Source organism: Populus nigra, chromosome 3 (genome assembly GCF_951802175.1).
Source record: "Populus nigra chromosome 3, ddPopNigr1.1, whole genome shotgun sequence".
NCBI lineage: Eukaryota > Viridiplantae > Streptophyta > Magnoliopsida > Malpighiales > Salicaceae > Populus > Populus nigra.
In genome coordinates this window covers 1,137,947-1,162,218 of record NC_084854.1, presented here as the reverse complement: position 1 = coordinate 1,162,218, position 24,272 = coordinate 1,137,947, and the positions used below count along the sequence as shown (strand labels likewise).

At 33.5% G+C, this 24,272-nt stretch overlaps 2 protein-coding genes and 1 long non-coding RNA gene across 5 annotated transcripts; all 3 read left to right on the top strand.

Moving 5' to 3' along the window:
- Window positions 1-7,783: 7,783 nt before the first annotated feature.
- On the top strand, window positions 7,784-9,970 carry LOC133690017 (F-box protein PP2-B11-like). 3 transcript variants are annotated; one of them, XR_009841378.1, is made up of 4 exons: window positions 7,784-8,183; window positions 8,626-8,744; window positions 8,836-9,466; window positions 9,604-9,970. XR_009841378.1 is itself a non-coding variant. In XM_062110162.1 (4 exons), exons 1-4 carry the CDS (start codon window positions 7,914-7,916, stop codon window positions 9,630-9,632), a joined length of 780 nt encoding a protein of 259 aa, XP_061966146.1. In that variant the 5' UTR covers window positions 7,784-7,913; the 3' UTR covers window positions 9,633-9,970. The 3 variants fall into 3 exon arrangements, 2 of the variants coding, with proteins under 2 accessions (XP_061966146.1, XP_061966145.1); XM_062110162.1 differs by having other exon boundaries at window positions 8,836-9,197; XM_062110161.1 differs by having other exon boundaries at window positions 8,836-9,314.
- A 1,014-nt stretch (window positions 9,971-10,984) lies between these two features.
- LOC133690019 (uncharacterized) lies at window positions 10,985-12,778 on the top strand. The gene is made up of 3 exons (XR_009841379.1): window positions 10,985-11,225; window positions 11,376-11,834; window positions 12,339-12,778. It is a non-coding gene; the product is annotated as an uncharacterized LOC133690019 (long non-coding RNA).
- Window positions 12,779-16,068: 3,290 nt separating this feature from the next.
- LOC133689157 (putative F-box protein PP2-B12) lies at window positions 16,069-19,200 on the top strand. The gene is made up of 4 exons (XM_062108934.1): window positions 16,069-16,409; window positions 16,612-16,730; window positions 16,823-17,310; window positions 18,106-19,200. Exons 1-4 carry the CDS (start codon window positions 16,104-16,106, stop codon window positions 18,156-18,158), a joined length of 966 nt encoding a protein of 321 aa, XP_061964918.1. The 5' UTR covers window positions 16,069-16,103; the 3' UTR covers window positions 18,159-19,200.
- The last annotated feature ends 5,072 nt before the right edge of the window (window positions 19,201-24,272 follow it).

Here is a 24,272-nt window from a genome sequence, read left to right as displayed (position 1 = left end):
GTCCAGCCCGAAAGCAACTTTGTCACTGGCAGCCCAGTGACTAAGTTGCACGAAACAGTGCAACGTGAATTATAATTCACGTTGCACGAAACCGTGCAACGTGAATTATAATTCAGGTTGCACTGTTCACGTGCAGCGATAACAGAAAAGGGGGGAAGAAGAAGAAGGGAGGGAGGCTTACCTGGCGTTAAGGGAGCTGATGTCCTGACCGGTGGCGCATGGTGTGGTTGCGGTGGTGAGGCCGGTGGCTGGCTCTTGTCACCGCTGGAAGAGGAAGAAAACAAAGGCTTGTGAAGGAGAGGAAGCTCGCGGTTGGAGCTGTCGGAGTGGCTGAGGAGAGAGCTGTTATCCTGATGGTTTTTGGGAAGGAAAAGAGCTTCTGGGCAAGGTGGTGGCCGCCGCTTCTGCTGTTGCCGCTGCTGTCGAAGTCACAGTGGCGGAGAAGAAGATTTTTACAGGAGAGAGAGAGAGAGAGAGAAGTGGTGCAACCACCACGTAAGATGGTTTGATGGCTACTGGAGGTGGGGATGATAGAGAGGAGACGAGTGATGAAGATGGTGGTGGTTGAAAGCCACGGTGGAGAGAGAAGGCAGAGAAGAGGTCAGTTGCAGGAAAAATGGGCAGGGAAGGCTGGTTTTCGGTCAACTTTGAGTTCGATTTTCTTCTCCCTCAGAACGTGAAATCTGCTTCTATTTATAGGGGTGGAAGAGGGTAATCTTGTCTTCACAGGGGAACAAATTCCAGCCCTTGATTCGATTGGAAAGGATCCCAACCGTTGGTTCAAAGTAGGCATGGTGCACTGTCAATTTGCAGCTGCAGGCTGCCTGAGGTGGCCTCTTTGGAGTGGTTCCACGTCCGTTTATGTGCCAGTGAGCCGGTGACGACCATACCCAGACGTAGAGGGATGTCTGATGATTAGTTTCGTGCACGATTTGGCAAATTTGGTGGACGTTAAGTGCATTAAATGCACATGCAAAGGAGGTGACCAGACTAGATTTTTCAGAAAAATAAGGAAGATAATGAATAGTGACCAGATGACGCGTTGTTTGGTCCCCCCTTTTTTTATAAGGAAAACGGCGCCGTTTTGGCCTGAATTAAGGATTTTAACAGATTTTCAATTTAGTCCTCCAGCTTTCAATTTCTTGCAATTGAACCCTTAATTGTCCCCAAACTTTTGATTTAATGCAATTAAGCCCCTGATGAACTTTAATTGGAACCCCAAACTTATGCGCCTATTGCAATATGGTCCTTGGTCTCAGATTTTGTCAATTTAACCCCTAATTGACCATTAAACTTTTAATTTCTTCAATTTAGTCCCTGGTTTTTGTCAATTAGGCCCCTATAGTCCAGCGCCTTTTGCAAATTGGTCCCTAGCTGCGAATTTCTTCAATTTAACCCCTAATTAACCCCAAAACTTCAATTTTCTTGCAATTTGGCCCCCAATTTCAATCAAATAACTTGGTAAAAATTAAATTTGGTCTCTTAAAATTTCAATCTTCTCAATTAGGCCCAAATTAGGCCTTCAAACTTAAATTTTCACCAATTAAGCCCAAAATAAAATTAATTTGACCCATTTAAAATATAATTAAATCCTTGCACTTAATTAAATCCTTCAATTGGACCCAAATTAATTCTTAAACATAATTAAAATTTAATTTGGCCCATGATTAAATCAAATTGGCCTATTAAAAATTCAATTATGTCATTGGGCTTAATTTTTATACAAATTCGTCCAATAACCATTTAATTTGACCTTGAATTTGTATTTTTTTCTTTATTTTTGGGCATAATGGGGTACAATTAGGCCTTGAATTTCCTTCAAAAATTGCAGCTTGATTTCCCGGCCTGCTTTCTCCATGTTGCCAGCCTTTATTTTATTTATTTGATTTTTATTTTGAAATAAATAAATAGATAAATAAAATAAAATAAATAAAATAAATTTTTGGGGAATAATCCAGAATTGGGTTATGACACCTCCCAACGCATGAACATTGAAAAGAAAGAAAAGAGAGCACAGAACAACATTATGAACTACAAGGAATTAAGCGTAGCATGCAGCTGATCGTTTATTTGAAGAGCTCGTTTAGAATGACCTCATCATGGCAGCAAAGGAAAGTGGAGAATTTCTCCATAGTGCTGTTGCGCTCTCGGCATTTTATGGTCTTAGGAATCCTACCCGTAGTCATTGGGAAATCGAAGCGGCAACAAGGACGAGCAATGCCATCAATAATGCAAAACTATGTTGTTGGAGATCACGATGTATTCTATCTAGCTGATAGACAACCAATAGATATTATAGGTATAGGAGATGTGCAAATTAAAATGATGAATGATTCTATATGGAACTTACAGAATGTAAGAAATGTTCTTTGATTTAAGAAGAAACTGATCTTTGTTGGACTATTTGACGATAGTGGTCATTCAATTAATTTTTTTGGAGGCATGTGGAAACTATCAAAGGGAGCGATGGTTTTGGCTCATGGAAACAAAACCGGCACCTTGTATATGACAACAAGATTTGTAGACATTATTGCCTTTACTGAAGTAGAAAATCAAGATGTGACACTGTAGACTTGACCATATGAGTCAAAAGTGGATGAAGATATTTCAGTCGAAGGGAAAGCTGTCAGAGTTAAAAAATATATATTGATTTAAATATTTGTGAAAGTTATATTCTTAGAAAATAAAAGAAGCTCGATTTCTTAAAGTTTGGCAAGACCTTAAAACTAAGAAAGCTAGAATTGGTACACATAAATTTAGGAGGACCTTCTCTAGTGGTATCTCTTGGAGGTTCTCAATATTATGTTACTTTCATTGATGACTTCAGTAGGAAGGTATTGGTCTACTTTCTCAAAAATAAATCTAATGGTTGAGTCATGATTGAGACTGAATCAAGTTTGAAGTTGAAATGCTTGAGATCTGATAATGGAGGAGAATATATTGATGGAGGTTTCAAAGAGTATTGCTGAAAGGATGAACAGAACCATCAATAAACAGGTTAGAAGCATGAGGTTGCATTCAGGGTTACCTCAAACATTTTAGGCTGACACAGTTCATATTAGAGTTTAATTAATCAACTGTGGACCATTAGTTCCTTTGGAATTCATATTGCCTGAGGAAGTATGGAGAGGAAAAGAAGTACAACTCTCTCATCTAAAGGTCTTTGGGTGTGCTTGTTATGTTCACATAGATTCTGATGCTTGCAACAAGCTAGATGTTAAATCCAAGAAATGTTTCTTTATTGGCTATAAAGATGAAGAATTTAGGTTTTGGTTTTAGGATGATCAGAATAGAAAGATTATCAGTAGTGGAAACGTGATCTTTAATGAGAAAGTTTTGTACAAAGACATATCAAGTATAGAAACAGACATGGCCGATTCAAATACAAGTCTACAAAAATTTAAATTCATAACATTAGAAGGGTTTCTTGATGTTACTATTCAGAACAAAAATCAAAAGTCTTCAAAAGAATATTCAAACATATTTGTGCGCACTACTACACAAGACAACACAGAACTATGTGAACCTATCATTTATGTTAGCAAATCTTCAAGGGTTATAAACCCCCTCACAATAGTTCATATTTTCTTTGAATTATATTTTGCTTTTAGATGACGGTGAACCACAAACTTATGAATAATCATTACAAGATGAAAACTCAAGCAAGTGGAAATTAGTAATGAAGGATGAGATGAGTTCTTTGTTAAAGAATCATACTTGGGAGATAACTACACTACCTGAAGGTAAAAAAGCTTTGCAAAACAAATAGGTTTATAAAGTAAAGATTGAGCATGATGGAAGCAAACGGTTCAAGGCAAGATTGTTGTAAAAAGGTTTCGATAAAAAAAGGAATTGACTACTTTAAGATATTTTCTCTAGTTGTGAATCTCACAACAATCAGAGTTGTTCTAGGGATAATAGCTGTAAAAAATTTACATCTTGAACAGCTAGATGTAAAAACAACATTATTTTATGGTAACTTGAAGGAAGAAATTTATATGCAATAATCACAGGGGTTTGCAATACAAGGAAATGAGAACCAAGTCTGCAAGTTAAAGAAAAGCCTATACGGTTTGAAGCAAACTCCAAGACAGTGGTAGAAGAAGTTTGATAACTTCTTGTGTAGTTCGGAGTACACAAGATGCCAAGTTGACCACTGTTTGTGTGTTAAATATTTTAACAACTCTTACATCATTCTGCTGTATATATGGATGAGATGTTGATTACTAGATCTAGAATTGAGGAGATTAACAAGTTAAAACAATAGTTGTCAAAATAATTTGAAATGAAGGATTTAAGAGCTACTAAACAAATCTTTTGTATGAGAATAATCAGAGATAAAGACAAAGGCATACTAAAACTTTCACAAACCGAGTATGTCAAGAAGGTTTTCAGTAGGTTTAGTATGGATAATGCTAAACTTGTAAACACACCTTTAAGGAATCATTTCAAGCTCAACAAGGACCAATCACCAAAAACTAGGCAAAAATATGAATACATAGATAAGATTCCCTACGCCTTAGCTATTGGCTCTCTGATGTATGATATGGTCTGTACCAGACTAGACATTGCCCACACAGTGAGAGTTGTAAGCCGATATATGAGTAGTCTTGGAAAGCAGCATTGAGAGGCTGTAAAATGGATCTTGAGTTACTTAAAAGGTTCTTTATAGACTTGTCTTAGTTTCATAGCTGGTGGTTTGACGGTTCTTTAGAGACTTGTCTTAGTTTCATAGCTGGTGGTTTGACACTTGAAGGTTTTATAGATGTTGATCTAGTAAGAGATGTTAATAACAGAAAGAACACTACAAGATATGTATATACTTTAGAAGGTACTCCTCTTTCCTGAAATTTTACCTTACAAAAGACCTTGCTCTTTCAACAACAGAAGTTGAATATGTTGCAATTTTAGAATTTGCAAAGGAGATGGCATGGCTGTAGAGTTTCTTGAAAGAATTAAGCAAGATAAATGAAAAGGGCACTTCCTACAATGATAGTTAGAGTGCAATCTTCCTTACAAAAAATCTAGCATTCCATTTTAGAACTAAGTATATTCAGATTAGATATCACTTCACCTGACAATTACTTGATGATGAGTAGTTGATGTTAGAAAAGATTTGTGGAAGCAATAATCTAGTGAACATGTTAACCAAGGGAGTTGCACTTGAAAAATTAAAGTTACGTAAAACTTTGGTTGGTCTTCAAGGATAAAAGACAATTACATAATTTTTTGTCTCCAAGTGAGAGATTGTTAGTAAAATGAAGACAAATAATCCCATTTCTACTTTCTACTACAAAGTGGAACAACTCATCATCCACATAATACAAAGTGGAATCTTATATTGTGGCATAATTGGTGGAATATATCTTACCATAATTTATGGCTTTTGTTCCCAACTTGGTCTATAAATAAACCCAATAAAGAGTTGAGGAGTACGTAAGGAAAAAAAAAAGACCTAGAGAGAGTTGAGTTGAATATAGAAGAGTTTTCTCCTCTTCCTTGTTTCTATTGTTTCTAAGTTTGATTAATACAAATCAGTAGTTTTATAGAGTAGGCAAGTTATTAAACCATGTAAATTATGTGTGTTTGATTTCTGAAATTTCCTAATAATTTATATTATTAGAAAAGGAATAAAGCTCACTTAAATCAACTTCCTTACTTTCTTGGTAATCAAAAGATCAGGGATGTTAAAGAGAAGGCTATACTTTCGTGGTTCCTATGTCTGACCTTCTTCCTCATTACTTTATATAACATGCATTTTACCCTACATATGTTTGGAATCTGTATTTGAGAATTGATTATTTCAAGTAACGTTAAAGAAACTCTTTTTTTTTTTTTAATGAGAATTGGTGACATGAGAGAAGTTGATGATTTGCATAGTAATTGATAGCACCAAACTGTAATATATAATTGAATGATAAAATTGAAAAAAAAATTTATAATAAATAATAAAATAAAAAATAATAATTAAAAAAATAAGGGTTAAAATTAAAATAAAAAATAAATTAAAAGGCAAAAACAAGTTTTCATTTTGAGAGATAAATTAAAAAGAAGAAAAACATTAATAAAAAAAATCAAAAGAATAAAGATTAAAATACTAATAAAAAAACAATACACTATCAATTTGGATTGAAGGGCGAAATTAAAATAATAAAACTTTTACAAAAAGGGTTAAGAAAAACAAAAAAAAATCATAAGAATAAGATAAAATTGAAAACACCAATACATGATAAAAAAATTAAACATGTAGAATTTCTCAATGTTTTTTTTTTTACATTAAAACATTGTAAATATAAATTGAAAAACTTATACATACATTGAATTAAATAAATCATGATCATTGTATAAATAAATAAATAAAAATTATTAATGATAAATAAAAATATAATTTAAAAAATTAAAAAATAAATATAGATCAAGATATTTAATATTGTAGCATGGATCATTTACCTAGTTGTGTTTAATATAATTATTTTTTATTAAAATCAACTTGTAATATAAATTTATTGTATAAAATAAAAAAAATACCATATAGGACTGCATATATAAAAAATATTATAAAAAAATAAATATTTAATTTATGAAAAATATATAAAAACATTATATAAAAATTATACTAACCTTTTAAAAAATTAAACGCATCCAATATAATTAAAAAATGCTATTAAAAAAGACTACATAAATTAAAATAATTACAAGGGTATTAATTAAAACATAAATTTTAAAATTATTTAGAAAAACATATTAATTAAAAAATCAAAATTAAGAAAAAAATAAAACCACGCCTAGGAAGCTAGTTTAGATATAGAGGGCGTTTGGTAGCAAGGTTGCGTCTGTGTTTTTAACAAAACGCAAATGCAACCCGTTTGGTAAAGAAAAAAAACAATTTACTATTCATGGGACCCATGACATTTCAACGTCCAAAAAGCAGGAGAAAAAAAAGCAGACAAATGCTGCTTCCTGCGCCCTTCATGCTAATTAATTAGCACGAACAGTGTTGCCATGCTACACTGTTCCGGTCGGACGCCGGACCAATTCCGGTTCAAAGCTTAAAAATACATTGAATCAGACCCGACCCAATAAAATAAAAAATAAAAATTATTTTTTGTTTTTTAATAGTGTTTTATTAAAGAAACTAATGTTTAACATTATTCAATGACACTGCATAAATTAGACAGAGATCGCTTGATGACATAACATTTATAGAATTTGATCGCAATTCCAATTTTATTCCTGATTATATTTTACCTGATGTTGTTGAGTGCTTAAGAAATAAAAAAACTTATAGTCCTTGTCGTATGTATTTCTTACGTGATGGAATTGTAGATAGTTTAATGAAACAATAAAAAATATTTTATATAAAGTATTATTTATTTCATGTTGTAATAACAATAGTCAAATCTACAATATTTAAATTAAAAACCATCAATATTAATATATAATTTTTAAAATTATTTTATAACCTCAATTTAAAAAGCATTATTAACCAAACACATTAAACTATTTTTTTTTAATCTCAATTTCAACCATAATTTTAACTAAATATATATTTTTTCAAATCAACCTTAACTAAAATATTTTTTATAAAATAATTTTTTCAAATCACAACCATAAGAGTAACCACAATACCAAACATACTCATATAACTGACATATTGAGATTCTTTCTACTTGACACTTGATATTGGCACTTTATTAAAAATAAATTTTTAAAAATTAAAAAATTATTATTTTAATATATTTTTAAATAAAAAACAAATTAAAAAATAATAATAGCAACAAAACAAACGGGCTCAGCTGCTGTGCTTTCCCCTCCCTCGTGACTGTTCCATTCTCCTCTCTCTCCTCCAATATAGACTCCGTCGGCAGAAAGGATTTGATTCTCTCACCAAAAAATTGGAAATATCAGAAGACATGTCTTTGAATGAGCTACCAGAAGGGTGCATAGCTAATGCACTGTCGTTTACAACTCCTCAGGACGTTGGCCGGCTCTCGGCTGTCTCTCCCATGTTCATGTCGGCCTCCGTATCCGATGTTGTTTGGGAGAGGTTCCTTCCTAGGGATCTTGAATCTATTCTATCCACCTCCCATGATGGTTCTCGCCTGTTGGCATCTGCGGCTTCCAGAAAGGAACTGTATTTTAGCCTCTGTGAGAATCCAGTGCTTGTTGATAATGGGAGAAAGGTAAATTTTTCTTCTTTTCTAATTAACTTCCTTTCTTTTGAATTTTTTTATTGACCCTTTTGTGTTTTCTTGTTTTAAATATTATTTGATTGACTGGGTTGCTTTTTATTTGATCAAAATGTCTTCTTTTTTTTATCCAATTGGCCAATTGACCTGTTGATTTTCATTGATAAAGTTTGCTGAAGTCTTTGTTGGACCCATCAAGGGTATTTTGTTTGATAGTAATGGAAAGGGAATTGGATTTTCTGTAAATATAATCTCTTATCCTGGTTAGAGATGTTGGGAAAAAGTCTGTCACATTGGAGAAAAAGTAGTTTTGCCTTGTGTCCAGTCCCATGTCCCAAAACCTATGTGACTGATTTGATTTTCTTAAGAGTGGATCTTTATGGTTTTATTAGGAATAATAATTTGTCTAAAGTGTCCTGCCTTTCGTATTGAATAGAGCTTTTCATTGGAAAAAAAGAGTGGGAAGAAATGTTACAGGCTTTCTGCAAGGGACCTCTTGATTACATGGGGTGATACTCCTGAGTATTGGAAGTGGAATTCTGACCCCACATCTAGGTTTTTCTTTTCTTTTCTTTTTTAAGTTTTTTTTTTCTTAGTTTTCTGTTTTTGTGATTGGGATATGTAAATGTTGATGGTTCGCCCACAGATTTCCAGAAGTAGCTGAGCTTATTTCGGTGTGCTGGCTTGAAATTCGCGGCAAAATCAATACTAGCATGCTATCACCCGCAACGTTGTACACAGCATACCTTGTGTTAAAGCTTTCCATAGACACTTACTATTATGGATTGGATGACCAGCCAGTTGCGGTTGCAATGAAACTGGATGGAGAAGAAAGTTATACACGGACTGTTAGCTGGAGTGCAGAAAGAAGGTGGGGGCAGGTATCCCGTAATGCAAGACGGCCGTTTTCTTTATTTAGCTTTAGTCGCAGAAGATCTGTATCTACTGGAGAAAGTGATGGACATTATCCACAGGAAAGAGGAGATGGGTGGTTGGAGATTGAATTAGGTGAGTTCTTTACCAAGGAAGGGAAAGATGGAGAGCTGGAAATTAGAGTTTTTGATGGCACTAGTCATTGGAAACGTGGGCTGATTGTTGAAGGGATCGAGATTAGACCAAAACAGGGTAACTAGATGAGCAACTGTTTTCATATTCTAGAAATCATGTCTACCTTTTCACATCTGTAGTGGGTAGATTAAGGTTGGTATCTTGATTGCATCACTATCAAGAGCCTTTGCAGCTGGTCCAGTGCGTAGGAGGATGCAGATAGGATTTCAGTAACTTTTATCTTTTATCTAGTTAATATGTAATTTTTTAGTGATCATAGAAGTTGGATCTCATGTTTATGATGTTCACTTCATTTTAAATTATCATCTTTCAACAAATTGCTTGATGTCATTTGTTTCTGTCTCAGGTGCAAGAGGAGCTAGTCCAAGCAGTTAAAGATGCACAGGAAAGGTGCAAGAGGAGCTAGTCCAAGCAGTTAAAGATATCTGGACTTCTTCATCTGAAGTGGCATGTTTGACTAGATGCCGGCAAAGTTTCCAACCATACTGTTGATGCTGAAACTAGAACCACAAAGGGAGCAAAATTATATTGTTGAAACAATGGTATCTGTTGTCTGTATTCAAAACTATCCAGTGTGTATGTAGTTTAAATCCAAAGGTACTAAATCAAATGGGGCATTGCTTTGCTGGGATCTTTGTAGTCGAGCTGAGGTTTCAAACACAATTTTTTTTCACAGAATTCAAATAAAAAGAAGTTACTATAAACTTATACTAGCTATTTTGCCTGTTGACTCTTCATAGCCTGGTAATATTTCTGGCCCTGAAGAATTTTGTAGCATCTTTACCTGCCACATTTTCAAATGCTCTGATACCTGATTTTGTTGATTAAAATGGTCTCAACTCATATTGGAATTGTACTTGCTCAAGTGCTGTATAACCATAACCGGTAACTGCTTAATGAGATCAAACCTGAATAACTTGACATGACAGGCTTATTGGATCACTTCTAGTGAAAGAAAGATAAACGGAAAAAAGAAAGAGCAACATAGGGGACCTGTACCTGTATCATTTTTGAATTCTTATGAACTTTAGCTGCCTGATTTGCTTAACATGGTCTCAACTCATGAACTATCCATGAAATCTATGAAGCTTTCAGAGTTTAGTTAGACTCAATTTGATCAAACTATGCTTCAAAATGCATGAAAGCATTCATACTGCGTTTCCCATATTTTATCATTTCAAAAGTCTAATTATTATATAATTGATTTTTATTTCTATTTTTCAAGCATTGACTGGATTTGATCAATCTTGGTACAGCTAATAAGATTCCCTAATCAGGGTCGGCACATGGAGAACCTTAACTTCGTAGCTTTCTCCTGTATCCGTTCCAGAACTTGATGCTCACACGGGAAAAATATGCTAATGGAATTCATAAAAAAGTTACTGGAAATGGAATTCATCAAAAAGGTAATGCAAATGGAGAGCGATGATCATAAGGTACTAGGAAATCACTTTGCACTGGACATGCTAGATCAGGTGTGCTTAGCAAATGTGTTGTCCTTCACAAGTCCTCGGGATGTATGCAGGCTGTCTGTCGTCTCCCCTACATTCAGGCCAGCCTCCGAATTCAGCATGGTTTGGGACCGGTTCTTTCCCGGTGATCTTGAATCTATTCTATCCAATTCCCCTGATGGCTCTCTGCTGTTGAAGCGTGTAACTTCCAAAAAACAACTGTTCTTCAGTCTCTGTGACAATCCAGTAACCTTTGATAATGTGAAAAAGGTAAATTTCATTTCAGTAATTCATAAATTGCCTAACAATGGTCATAAGAGGAAAAAAATTATAATAGCGTGCTGCTTTTGCATTGAGTAGAGCTTTTCATTGCATAAAAAGAACAGGAAGAAATGTTACAGGCTTCCTGCAAGGGATCTGGGCATGGAGTGATAATTAGAACTATGTGGAATGGATTTCTTATCCTGGATCAAGGTTGTTTCTGGGAATTGCATGGATGATAGATTAACCCTTTACTGTAAGGATTACGATCTAGACACGATTTAGATATAATATTAGTATAAATATAGCTATTTAAATTATTTTTCAGAGTAATTTTAATTATTCAGAATTTTCTGTTTTTCGAGGACTTGTTCAATCCCTTCCTGGTTTTCTCTTTCAATCTCAGTTTATTAGTTCGGACTCCGGCAAATCCTTATCCAAGCCAAACTCAAGTACTAAGCTTTGGCTCATCGCACCACCGACCCCTCCTGTCTCTATATGTACAGATACTCATCGGAAGGCTGATTCTCAGAAACAACGAAACCCAAGCTACTACAAAAAGATGGCCAGGGACAATAATGGAGAAGCAGGAGACTTGTCCTTAAACATGCTGCCAGAAGGGTGCATAGCAAATATGCTGTCCTTTACATGTCCTCAAGATGCTTGCAGGCTGTCTGTTGTCTCTTCCTCGTTCAGGTCTGCTGCGGAATCTAATGTCGTTTAGGAGAGGTTCCTGCCCCATGATTGTCAATCTATCATCTCTAATTCTGACAATCCTCTACTGGTTTCTTCTTCAACTTCTTCCAAGAAACAACTTTATCTCAGCCTATGCGACAATCCTATCCTCGTTGAGGATGGTAAAAAGGTAAGGTTTTTTAATTCTAAAATCTTCCTAATTTCCAGAAAAATTGAGCAAGATGATGAGATTATGTTGTTAAGAATTTGGATTGTCTTCTATCTTATGCCATGTACTGAAGCTAGTCTATGAATATCAATAGTTTGACGAAAGTTACTAAACTTGACCTGAACTACAATTCAATTCAGGATTTGAATCATGAATTAATTAAGTTAATCAATGTCAAAACAAAATTATTTTATTTAAATAAAAAACTCTTCATTTTAAAACATGTTTGGTATTGCCGCTTGGCCATAATTTTAAAAAAATTGAACTTGTTTTGCTTTAAATTGTTTTTTGATATTTTTTTAAATCGTTTTGATATATTAATGTTAAAAATAAATTTTTAAAAATAAAAAAATATTATTTTATAATTTTTTTTTAAAAAAAATAATTTGAAAAACAATGAAGTGAAACATCACTTACTAGCAGGATTAATATTTAATTGTGTATTTGTATTTTGTCCGGAAACAGAACTTTTCATTGGAAAAAACGAGTGGGAAGAAATTAAAGCTATATGCTTTCAGCAAGGGATCTCGAACTTGCATGGAGTGATGCTCCTGAATATTGGGAATGAACTTCTGATCCTGGCTCAAGGCACCTCTTCGTTTCACTCTCATGAGTTTCCATAACACATTCACTGTTTCCTGCTTTTATGGTTCTGATACGTTTTCATGGTTTCGGACACCACAGGTTTTCCGAAGTGGCTCAGCTTGTTTGGGTGTCTTGGCTTGAAATCCGAGGCAAAATCAATACAAGCATGCTATCCCCGGCAACATTGTACACGGCACACCTTGTATTCGAATTGGGTCCATTTGTTTATCTTTAATTTTTGTGTTTGTGATGCAAAAAAACATAATATGCTCAAACTATGTTTTTATATTGTGAGATCCACTAAAAAATTAAGTTTGAAATGTAGTTTTTACATGTTTTTGTAAATATGTTTCATAAATTTTTTTTATTTTTTTTCTTTAAATTAATATGGTGTTTTCAGATTATTTTGATGCACTGATATCAAAAATAATTTTTTTTAAAAATATTTTTTTAATGTATTTTCAAGTAAAAAGTACTTTGAAAAACAACCACATTAATCATATAACTACTAAATATTTTATACATGTTTTTTTTTGTACATAAACTTCAACCATAATTTTTACTAAATACATATCTAAATCCAACTAACCACAGTTAACCATATTTTTTTAAAACTTACTTTTTTCAAACCACAACCACAAAAACCACTTGAAGAACAAACACACTCGTGTAAGTTTGGTTCATCTCCAGCCCGGAATGTAAGAAGGGGTGATGGGCTCATATGCAATAGGGCGGAGCCAAGAAATTTTTTGTTTTGGCTGTTTATTTTTTCAAGATCAATTATCAACTCATATATATGAATTTGTAAAGTTAATAATAAATTTTTAATTTAAATACACTATCTAAAATATTAAAAAATAAATTTAAAAGCACATAAAATTGAAGTGAAAGTAAAAATAAACTCACTATCGAAGCTACAATTTTCGATGTTTTGTGGAATAGAATTCATTTATAATCGAACCTGAATCAATATTTTTAGCAAGCTCTTGTTCAATGTAAATCATCATAAAATATGCTAAGAGCTCTTCTTTTATTTTATTGTGAAATACATTTTTAACATGCTTCATAACTGAAAATGCTCGTTTTTTAGTGGCAGTGAAAACATGCAAAGTCAAAATAAGACGAATTTATCTATTAATCAAATGATTGTGTTGCGACTTATTTGTTTCGATTAATTCTTGACATAATTTGAAAATAATAAACATATTCTGAAAGCTCTCATGATGAATCACATCAATCTGATAATACTCTACCTGTAATTTCAAATACTACATCTATTATTCATTAAAATCTCCAAGATAAATTTTAATTAGAAAAAGGTGGTTGATTTGATGGACAAAAAAATATTTTTCTTTAACTAATTTAGTTAAGTTTAACTTGAACTAATTTAATATTAGTACAAAATAATATTGATAAAATCTTGACTTGAGCTATAGCGCACCCAAGCCATCACCATGGCTCCGGCTGAAGTGAAAAGGGGTGAAAATTATCCAAAGGGAAGAGAAGATAGATGGCTGGAGATTGAATAGGGTGAGTTCTTCACCAAGAAAGGGGAAGAAGAAGCTCTCGAGATGAGAGTTCTAGACAATATTGGTATTTGGTGACAAGGGTTGGCTGTTAAAGGCATTGAGATTAGACCGAAAAGGGGTAACTGCACGAGCAAATTCGCGTCTTTCGATGCTTTTTGATGTGTAGACGAGGACATATTTTTGTAGGGCTTGGAGAGAAGTTTGTTTTGCTATGTCGGCCATTGATTTTCAGACAGGGAGGCTGAAAGAAAAAATTACTAAGATCATATCCCTAGAAAAAAGAGCATAGATTTTGACCCTCCTAGAAAAACCATGCTAGTCTTGCACCCTAAAATTTAATCCCGACTCCCACTTGTTTGTAGGATTCGTTTGTATCAAGCTAGGGTTTAATAGATGGCAATTTAGTGCTTTCAAATAAAATTGTCTTTTTCTTTTTTTTTTTGGAAAAATTTAATTATTTTTATTTTTATTTTATTTTAAAGTAATTATTTTTAGTGCTTTAAGATGATTTTAATGTGCTATATCAAAAATAACTTTTTAAAAATAAAAATAATATTATTTTAATAAAAAAATTTCAAAAAACAATGACTATTATATTTCTAAACCACCTCTTTCCACATGGCGACTAAAAATTTTCAATCTAGTTTTTAAAATGGAGACTAAATATTGATAATGTTGGGGGAGCACATGGCGATTTCTTTTTTTGACGAAGACCACATGGCACACAGCAACAATCCAAGAAGTGAACCGTGTAATGGGTGGCCACGGCGGCTCTGCCGCGTCGTACATCCTAGATACACCACAGCTAAAAGCTATAAAGTTACCGCCTCTGACTCGGATCTCATTTTTCTATCATTAATCATTTTGCTAATCCCAAGTAATTAAATAAATTAATGTTGCTTTTAAGTATTAAATATTCGTTATTTGAATGGGAAGCCACTTTGCTTTTTTTTTTCCCTTATCATTTTATATTCAAATTTTATGAGAATAAGTATAATTTATTCTTATATTTTCCTTCACCTTTTGATTTATCCTTTTTATTATATATAATATATAATAGTTATTAAACCTGATAGTAAAACCAAACTATAAGTTAATAGATTTCTTTTAATAAATTCAAAATAATATTATTTTTTTTAATTAATAGATTTTCATTAGGTTTAAATTGAGTATCGATTATCAACTTAAATTTTTGACCGGGTTATACTAGGTTAACTTTTTCTTTTATTTTTTTAATCCAAACTAGTTTAGACCGTGGATCAACCTCTCATGTCTATTTATGTTTAATAAAAATATTATATATTTTTAATTAATAGAGAAATTTTATAATGCTCATGAAATATATATAAAAATAGATACAATTAGAAAGGTGAAATCTTATGTGAAGATATTCTAATAATTATTGATGGTTTATTAATTTTATTTTATTTTTTCTCTTTGTATTTCTTTCTTTCTTTAAGATGTGCCCTAAAAAATAACGTAACTAGTACAAGATAACTACTCTCTAGTTCGAAAATGCCATGTTACAAACTTAAATCCAATTTGATTTATATAAAAAAATAAATATGAAAAAAATTGTCAACACTACATGCCAAATTTAATTAAAATAAATTAGGTTGGCTTAATTTGACTTTATCATGCGAGATATTTGTATTAATTTGTGAAAAAAAAACTTATTAAAATATAAATTATCGGATGATTTAAAATAGAAAAATAAATATATTTTTAAAACTGAGAACAATTAAAATTCTAAATTAAACTATATCCAAAATTAAAAAAAATTAAGAGATTACCTCAAATAAGACAAGAAACCCAAAAATACCCCACCTAATAAAACCAAAATATTAATTATCCTTTATAAATTATTAGCGTAATCCAATCAACAAATATAAAAAATATACTCATCCCATGTGAAAATTTTGAAAAACAGATTCAATCTTTTCTAAAGAAATAATAAAGAGTTCAGCCAGATAAAAAAGAACAAAAAAAAAGAAGCTTCTACTTTATCCCATTTATTGAATAGCCGCCAATAAAAATCACATATACTTAACTGCTAAGCTTCCCCACGACCCATACTGCATGCTCTATAAATTGCACAGTATGCCAACTCAAAAACATGCAACTCAAACGGCAAGAGAACCTTGGAGAAGCAGGTATGTCGTTGAACGTGCTGCCTGAAGGATGCATAGCCAACGTTTTGGCGTTCACCGGCCCGAGGGATGCTTGTAGGCTGTCCATTGTTTCTTCCTTGTTTAAGTCGGCGGAAGAATCTGATGCTGTGTGGGAAAGGTTTCTTCCTCGTGATTATCAGTCTATCATATTTACATCCGATAGTTATGTTCTGTTGTCTTCCCTTTCTTCCAAGAAAGAGCTCTATCTCAGGCTTTGTGAGAAGCCCATAATTATCGACGATGGCAAAAAGGTGACTCTCATGTCAATCTCTTCCTTTTTTTTTTTCCTTATAAATTTAAATATAGTTGAACTAGACAGGGCAAGAACAAGTGTTCTTCTAGGATCTTGTAGGTGTGACAAGTGGCATCCTCAAGCGGTGCATGTTTTATTATTATTTTATTAGGGTGAATATCTAGTTGTGTTTAACTTTTTTTTTTTATGGTTTGGAACAGAGCTTTTCATTGGTAAAAAAGAGTGGGAAGAAATGCTACATGCTGTCTGCAAGAGACCTGATGATTGTATGGGGTGATACTCCTACTTATTGGAGATGGAATTCTGATTCTTCTTCCAGGTTGGTTTCTTTTTCTTTGTCTAATGGTGTAGTTCTTTTCATTTATTTTGTGATTGGACAATTTTTATGACTTTTTTGTTGGATTCTGACAGGTTTAGGGAAGTGGCAGAGCTGATTGGTGTATGTTGGCTTGAAATCTGTGGCAAAATTAACGCAACTATGCTATCTCCAGCAACATTGTACGCAGCATACCTTGTGTTCAAGCCAAAAGAAGGATCTTATGGGCTGGATTACCAGCCAGTGGAGGTTGGGGTGGGGCTTGTTGGTAGTGAAAATGGTAAGCGAAATGTGTATTTGGACTCACAGAGAGGTCGAGCACATCGATATCATCTTGTAAGAAGGCGCATTGGGTTGCACAACCGCAGCCGACTTGTGGGGATGCAAGAACCTGTGCCTGCTAGTGAAAACAATGGACAGCATCCAAGGGAAAGGGGAGATGGGTGGCTGGAGATTGAGTTGGGTGAGTTCTTTTGCAAGGAAGGGGAAGATGGAGAACTGGAAATGAGTGTTCAAGAGGTGAAGAGTGGTGATTGGAAAGGTGGGCTGACTGTCGAGGGGATTGAGATTAGGCCAAAAGAAGGTTAATAAATAAAGCAAGTTTTTTTTTCCCATTCTATTAGTGATGTCTTTACCTACTATTTTCGCATGGGTAGCAAGAGCTTTTGGTGGTGTTATTTCATAGCTATTAGTATCTTCTTCTGCAAATTTTCATTTTGATGTTTGCCCAATGATGTTCTTTGGTTATTGTCATAAAAATCTGGTTCATTTTCTTATGTTGAATCTTGTAGTCTTTTTAGCGTTTTGCAAAGTTGTATGTGTGTGCATAAATTGTTCATAAAACCTCATGGCATGAGCTTTTGAATTAGTTTCGAATTAACTTAAAACCTGCGATTCGAACCTCAATATTCCACAAATTTTACAACTCAAGCTCTATAGTAAAAGAAGAACGTGTATAAAACCTGTGTGTTTGGAACTGCAATTGGGTACCATCTCGAATCTTTTGAGGTGCTTTATTATTTCTCAGATATACAAATGCTGGATGGTATGCGTTGCTGCCATTTGCACGGATTTCTTCATTCTGAATCTATTTATGTTTTTCATCTGTTCAAAGGTTAGCAATTCACATAATGATTTCATGGAGAAAGTGAATAAAAATATAGATTTTCTCATCATACTGCTGCTTCAACACTTACAAAATGATTGCGTCTGTGAGTGCGCGCGCCAGATGTATGATCCTCCTGAACTTTTCATCATCAGTAGGATGGTTATGCGACTGTGTTGAATATCATAAGCTGAGGTTTTGTTTTGATTATTAGGCAATGCACAATTGCACATGCTTGAGGTGTGATGCAGAGTACCCTTTTGGATGTTACAGGCAGAGACTCTCTGAATGCTTTTGCTTGTTCGGAGTGTCCTTGCTCACAGTGATCTTGATGAAGCATTGCATCGATGGTGAATGAAGAGCAGAAATACTCGCTAGCTTCCTAGCTTGAACGAGGCCTTTATTCCTTGCATCTCTTCTAATTTCCTTATGTTTCCTTCTGTTCTATTTATATTCTCTGCATTTTAATTTAAAATAATTGAGGGCCTGTGTTTCTATTGCCGTCATAAATATAACTCCGTGCCCAATTTCATATGGTAATGTTAGCTGCGGAGGGAAGCTGTACTTGAATCATGGGACGATGAAAAAAGAGTAGGGCACTTTTATTTTCACTTGGTGATGATGGAAGCTCTGCGAAGCTTGGTAGTAAAGCTATGGCATATGCTTTAACGAGAGTGCGCACTGTTTAGGATTTCTTGAGAGCACAGCCCTACAAAGAGGTGAGACATAGCTTCTAAGATGATGGAAAATATGGGTTATCATGTCGGATTAGGTGTAGCTGGTGGAGAATGTTAGTCCATTTCCACGAAGCTCCTCCATCCAGCAATCAGTTGATCGTGCCTTGGATCCTCAAAAGGAAAGGATCAAAGAGAATCAGGGGAAGAAGCGAAATAGAGGTCTCTTCAAGTTTGCTAAAGGGGCTGCCCAATTACGAAAAAAATCCTGATGTTTTAGCTCTCATCAATAATGAACTTGCTGTGCACAACGAAGTTTGAAGCTTCGACAGCCAAGAAGCCGAAAAGATGAGGTTTTAGGAACGGAAGTAGGAAGGTGTATCTGCTTGCTTCACTGCACGCGGCTGCTACGATGAAGCTTGACGGAGGTTGCTAAGCTTTGACAGAAGTTGAGGTTGCTCAAGCATCGTGCTGCTGTTGCGTGTAGGGAAAAGGAGGATCGTTGGCATAAGTTTTGAGGCCATAATGTTGTGTGCTTTTAGTTGAAAATCATCAAATGTGTGCTCATTTGAATCTTAAAGAATCCTGTTTCATAGTAACCAATCTGTAGGAGTTTCAATCAAGTTTGAAATCTCGACTCTGTTATGCTCCTTGGTTTTGAAATTCCAATCTATAGTTCGTTCTGAATTTAGAACTCAGGCATTTGGATGTATGGATTTCGAATTGGGCACCAGAATACAGTGAACGATTTTCCAGTAAATACAAAAAAAAAAGAAAAAAAAAAGCATTACAGAGCAGGTCTATAATGCAAAATCAATATTATAAATCGATCAGATTCTGAAGTTCAGTTGACATAAAAGCGTTTTAAATTAGGAAGACAAATATACGACTTGGCTCATAGACATGTTAAATAAACTAGTTTTATTTTAATTAAATAATAAAAAATAGATATGATAGTAGATAAATCCAATAGATATTCTTTTTTAAAAAGAGAATAAAAACAATATTATTTGGACAAAAAAAGATTTTTTTTTAAATCAACGAATTGATAATTAGTTTATTATAAGACCAGGCTCGGGTTGAACGAGTCACCGGATCAACCAATTTTTTTATTTTTTATTTAATTTTTTTGTAATAAAAAAAATTTATACAAGAATAAAATTATCTTAGATTCTGAACTAGATAATTTAACTTTCAAGTCCATCCCTTTTTACTTTATTCTTTGTCTATGGCAGGGATGCCATCCCCATACAATAATCACCAGCTAACTTCTTGGGGCCTAGTTGTAAGATCTTGTCCAGGTCTTTTTTTTTTTTTTTTCCTCAAAAGAAGTTCTTTCGTTTTTGTTTTTAAAAAGCTTGATTAACCCACCTGACCTAATCTTTGAACGACCAAGTTAATCCCTGAATCAGATTTTACAACTATATCTCAGGGATTGATAACACTTTTAGTACTGTTTTTTTCACTTTTATAAGATGTAGCACGGATGAGCAATGGAGGAAAACTTTGGGGATGGTTGTTGCTGCAAGGGCTGCAGACCTGCCATCATGTGCAAGTTAAGGCTTGACCAAGTAATTTTTTTTTGCCTTTTCCATCATGATTTCATTAGTGATTATATTATTAATAGACTGATTGACAAAATAAAAATTACTAATGATAAATTTTTAATGATATTATCCGTGATTTTATTGGTATATGTTTTTTTAATAAAATTAGTGTCTAAATTCTGACATGATAATCTATCGGTTTTATGTAAAATTCTGGTTGTGCTCGGATATTCATGTTGGGATATTACCATTAATGGGTAACAACATGTGCACCTACTCTAAGAAGTAGGGTTGTCATTATCAAAAGACTATAATGAAAGTTGCACCAACCATTTGACAAAAATAGTGCAACTCATATGCCATTCATGCATATAAATAGAGTCATTATTTGAGAGCAAAATGAGAGAGAGAAAGTGAGGACAAGAGAGAAGAAGAGAGAAGGGCTGCAATGGCTTGCTGCCATTGCAACAGCTGCAAGTATAGCAATGAGAGCTGGGAGTTGAGTTCAAGTGAAGTGATTCTTATTATGTCCCAAAATATGATTTATATTATTCTCTAACACACCCCCTCAAGTGAAATCCTTTTGGGCTTGAAACTTGCACAGGTTCACTTTACCTCGTGCTTGATTTTTATCAAATAAATGGGGATGGTGAGATTCGAACTCGTGACCGTTTGGTCATCAAGGCTCTGATACCATGTCAAAGAACCATCTCAACCCAATAGCTTAAGCTGTTAGATGAGGTCTCAAGATATAATTTATATTATTCTCTAACATACATCACCGGTCAGATTCCCTAACAGTTCACACCTTCAAGTTTCTGCTCAAGGTTTTGATAGATTCTCCCAACCAATGAAGATGTATCTAAATCTGGAATTCTGAGGATTATAGACTTGCATTCATTGTTTTCCTGTGATCGAGCATATGAACTTTTTGGATCTACTTATTTTTAAAGAAAATTTACCTAGCTCAGATTAGGGAAAAAAGCTTGACGTTATAGGTGACCTGCTAACTCAATATCGAACTGGTCTGTTGCATATGAGCTGATCTTATCAATGCTGGACATGGGTGGGGAAGCTCACTGGCGACTGCATTTTTTTTTATTTGTTTTATTTGGCATTCTATCTGTTTTTGCAAAATATATGACCTCGTTACTTTCATAAAAATTCTCCATGCTCAAGAACCAATAAGCTGATAGCAGGATCTTTGGACTTCTCTGAGACTGTATGATATTTCATAATGATGGATTGAAACATAGTCTCAACTCTCAAGTCTCTAACCCAGGTTGGAATCAAGCTGGGTAAGGTTTTGTGGCTTCAACGTTTACAATATAGCTTATAGCAGTTAATATAGCATATCTGTTACATGGGGCAGGACGTCCACCCCTTAAATCACAGGAGTAAAACTACAGAAACTTTTGCTGATCTAGTACTTGAAAGTTTTCCGGGAAATGTTCTTGTTAGTAAGTTGTTTTTTGAGTTTTCCCGCTTAATATTTTTTGTTTCGCTTCGATTCGGCTAACTGTTGCTCTGGCAACCCAGTACAAAGTCATTGCATGCAAGTAACACTACAGAACAGCTTTCTTTGCGAGTAATTGAACAAGCTTAATTCAAAGGTGCCAAATAACGAAGGCATTCCTTGGAAAAGTAGAGTCCAAGAAAAAATCTTGAGAACATGAATAAAGAATTGATACAATACCCGGAACTTCATTTGACAGTATTGTCCATGATCTTGAGAACCTATGAAGCTTTCATGTATTTTCCTGACTTGAAATTATAGAAACTTGCAAGAAGTGCAATCTTGTGCTACTTACAATTAACCTCATGTGCGTGCTTATGAAGTTTGCTGTGTTCATTATTTGCAATAGCAGCTGAGCATTCATAAGCTCCAGCTAAGCACGAACTTGCTGATACTAAGAGAGAGTTCTTCCATTGCCTTCCTGATGCTAGAATGGTCACTGCAGTCAATGCAAGAGAAATTGCAGAGAGGGATTTTTTCCAAGCCTAGAAACTTTTGACTACATTAGTGCATCCCTTGCGATGAATTACGTGTCTGAAATATCGGTTAGTCACATAGGGTGCATGCACTGTTCCAAGTTGTCCCACCTTTCGCCTGTGAAGAAGCTAGAGCTCCAGCAACAAGACCAGCTAGTGAATGTTCTACAACAGCAGGTACTTGGGGCAAAGAAATCATGCTGTGTCCGAAATGACAAGGCATTTGATGCAGGATGAAGCTCAAAGATAGTAAAACAATCACAGAAACTATAGATTTGGTGAGCGAAAAGGGATGCAAGCTTGCATCCTAAATTAGCAATTTATTGTTCTGAAATAAAGTCTAAGTGATGTCTCCTCTTAAAAAGGTTTATAATGTCTTTTATAGCCTAGAAAAACCAACCTCTAGGTAACAGTATCAGAATTCTAAAACATGAAGGATAATAATATAAAATCCAAAATAACATAAGAAATATAAAGAAATCAAGGAAATTTGACAAAACAAGATATTCAGAGTTTAATTTTGAGAAATCTGTATAGTGAATTAGCTGCTAAAAGGCTACTTTTTAGAACTGGATTTCAAAACTCTCCTATAAGAATTTAAATCAAATTTAATGATCAAATAAAAAAGTTATGATCTATATATCTTAAGAATACGAACACGAATACCAATATATGCACAGTTCTTGTTTACATTCTCCAGTACTCTCAGCCTTTAAGAGCAAGGCAAACCTCTTTTCAGTGGAATCCACAGAAAAGGAGAAAGCAGAGTACTGTCAAGTCAACAAACGAAGGAGTAGCGAAATCGGAGTGTGACCAGTAATATCTAGTAAGCTGGAAACAAATCAGAGAACATAGTATAATGGTTGCTGCTTTGAAACAACTTGTATATATGTATATATACCTCTTACAGAACTCCAAAGGGTATGCTAAATGGAATGCCAAGACTACCAAAAAAAATATTATTTTATGTCTTTCTTGCTTGTTTGCCGACTGGAATGCTAAATAAAATGTTAAAATATTTTTTCTCTTTCATAAAAATTATTCCTATATATCTTTTAAAAAGATAAAATCAATAAAATGAGGCCAACAAAAAAATAAATCAATTAAATACAGTTATATAAAAAAATAACATCAAACTCATTAAAAAAAATACTTATTTTTTTCACTCTAATACAATTGGCTTTTCAAATAGGTTTTTTTCCATTAAAATATATACATAATAATAATAATAATAATAATAATAATAATAATAATATTCAAAATATTATTTTATTGGTTTATAGTAATCACTGGGTCTGGCAGGCTGAAAATCAATTTGCTTTGTGACAGTTCAATGGGCACATTGTTACGTTGAGTTATGAGTTTTGTTTAAATTTAATGAAATGTTACGTAAATTATTGTGTTCAATTATAAATTATAAATAGTTAATTTTGATAAATTATGAAGTGTGTAGATTTTTTAATTGTGTTGGAGAGATCACCGTAAATCAAGGTTGTCAATTCCGTTCCGTTCCATCCGGAATGGCCGAAACATTCTATACCAATTCAAAAAACGGAACAAAACGGAACAAATTTCATCTCATTTTAAATCTCGGTCCGTTCCGGATTTTTCGGCTAAATTCCGCCCGAAACTTTCCGGTTCCATTCCACATGTTCCGTTCCGCTCTTGAAAAGCCATTGAATCAAATTGAACCTTATTCAATTTAATTAATTAAACCACCCAATTATAAAAAGCTCTTTTTTATTACTATTTTCTATAACAATGATATTAATTTTTTAAAATTAAATTTATCACTAATATATATGGTTTATATTCATGTTGTTTTTTTCATGTTTATACTTTGTAGGAATTTGAGCAAAACAAGGGATGCTTTAGATTTCATTAGCCTTAATAACATTGACCTAACTTTATATTTAAAATATTTGTGTTAAAACATTTTACTTTCATAATATTTTGATATTTTGTTTAAGTTGAATTACTTTAAGTTAAAGATCTATTTAATCTTAACTATTTAGAAATATTTTAAATTTTGAAATTATATTTGTTTGGCATTGTGTTTGTATTGCATAATTTATAATTAATTTATCTTGAATTTGAATTATGTTTGTTGAATATATATATATATATATATATATATATATATATATATATATATGAACAGTACAACCCCGAAACGGCACGCCGAAACACTCTGAAACTGAAACATTTCGTTTCAATTGAAAAAACA

What these genes read in the sequence shown, in the direction of transcription:
- LOC133690017 (XM_062110161.1), top strand. Translation starts at nt 7,914, where the DNA reads ATGTCTTTGAATGAGCTACCAGAAGGGTGCATAGCTAATGCACTGTCG. An exon ending in TTGTTGATAATGGGAGAAAG is followed by an intron (nt 8,184 to 8,625) that starts GTAAATTTTTCT and finishes CGTATTGAATAG; the next exon opens with AGCTTTTCATTGGAAAAAAA. An exon ending in AATTCTGACCCCACATCTAG is followed by an intron (nt 8,745 to 8,835) that starts GTTTTTCTTTTC and finishes GTTCGCCCACAG; the next exon opens with ATTTCCAGAAGTAGCTGAGC.
- LOC133689157 (XM_062108934.1), top strand. Translation starts at nt 16,104, where the DNA reads ATGCAACTCAAACGGCAAGAGAACCTTGGAGAAGCAGGTATGTCGTTG. An exon ending in AATTCTGATTCTTCTTCCAG is followed by an intron (nt 16,731 to 16,822) that starts GTTGGTTTCTTT and finishes GGATTCTGACAG; the next exon opens with GTTTAGGGAAGTGGCAGAGC. An exon ending in TGAGATTAGGCCAAAAGAAG is followed by an intron (nt 17,311 to 18,105) that starts GTTAATAAATAA and finishes TGGATGTTACAG; the next exon opens with GCAGAGACTCTCTGAATGCT.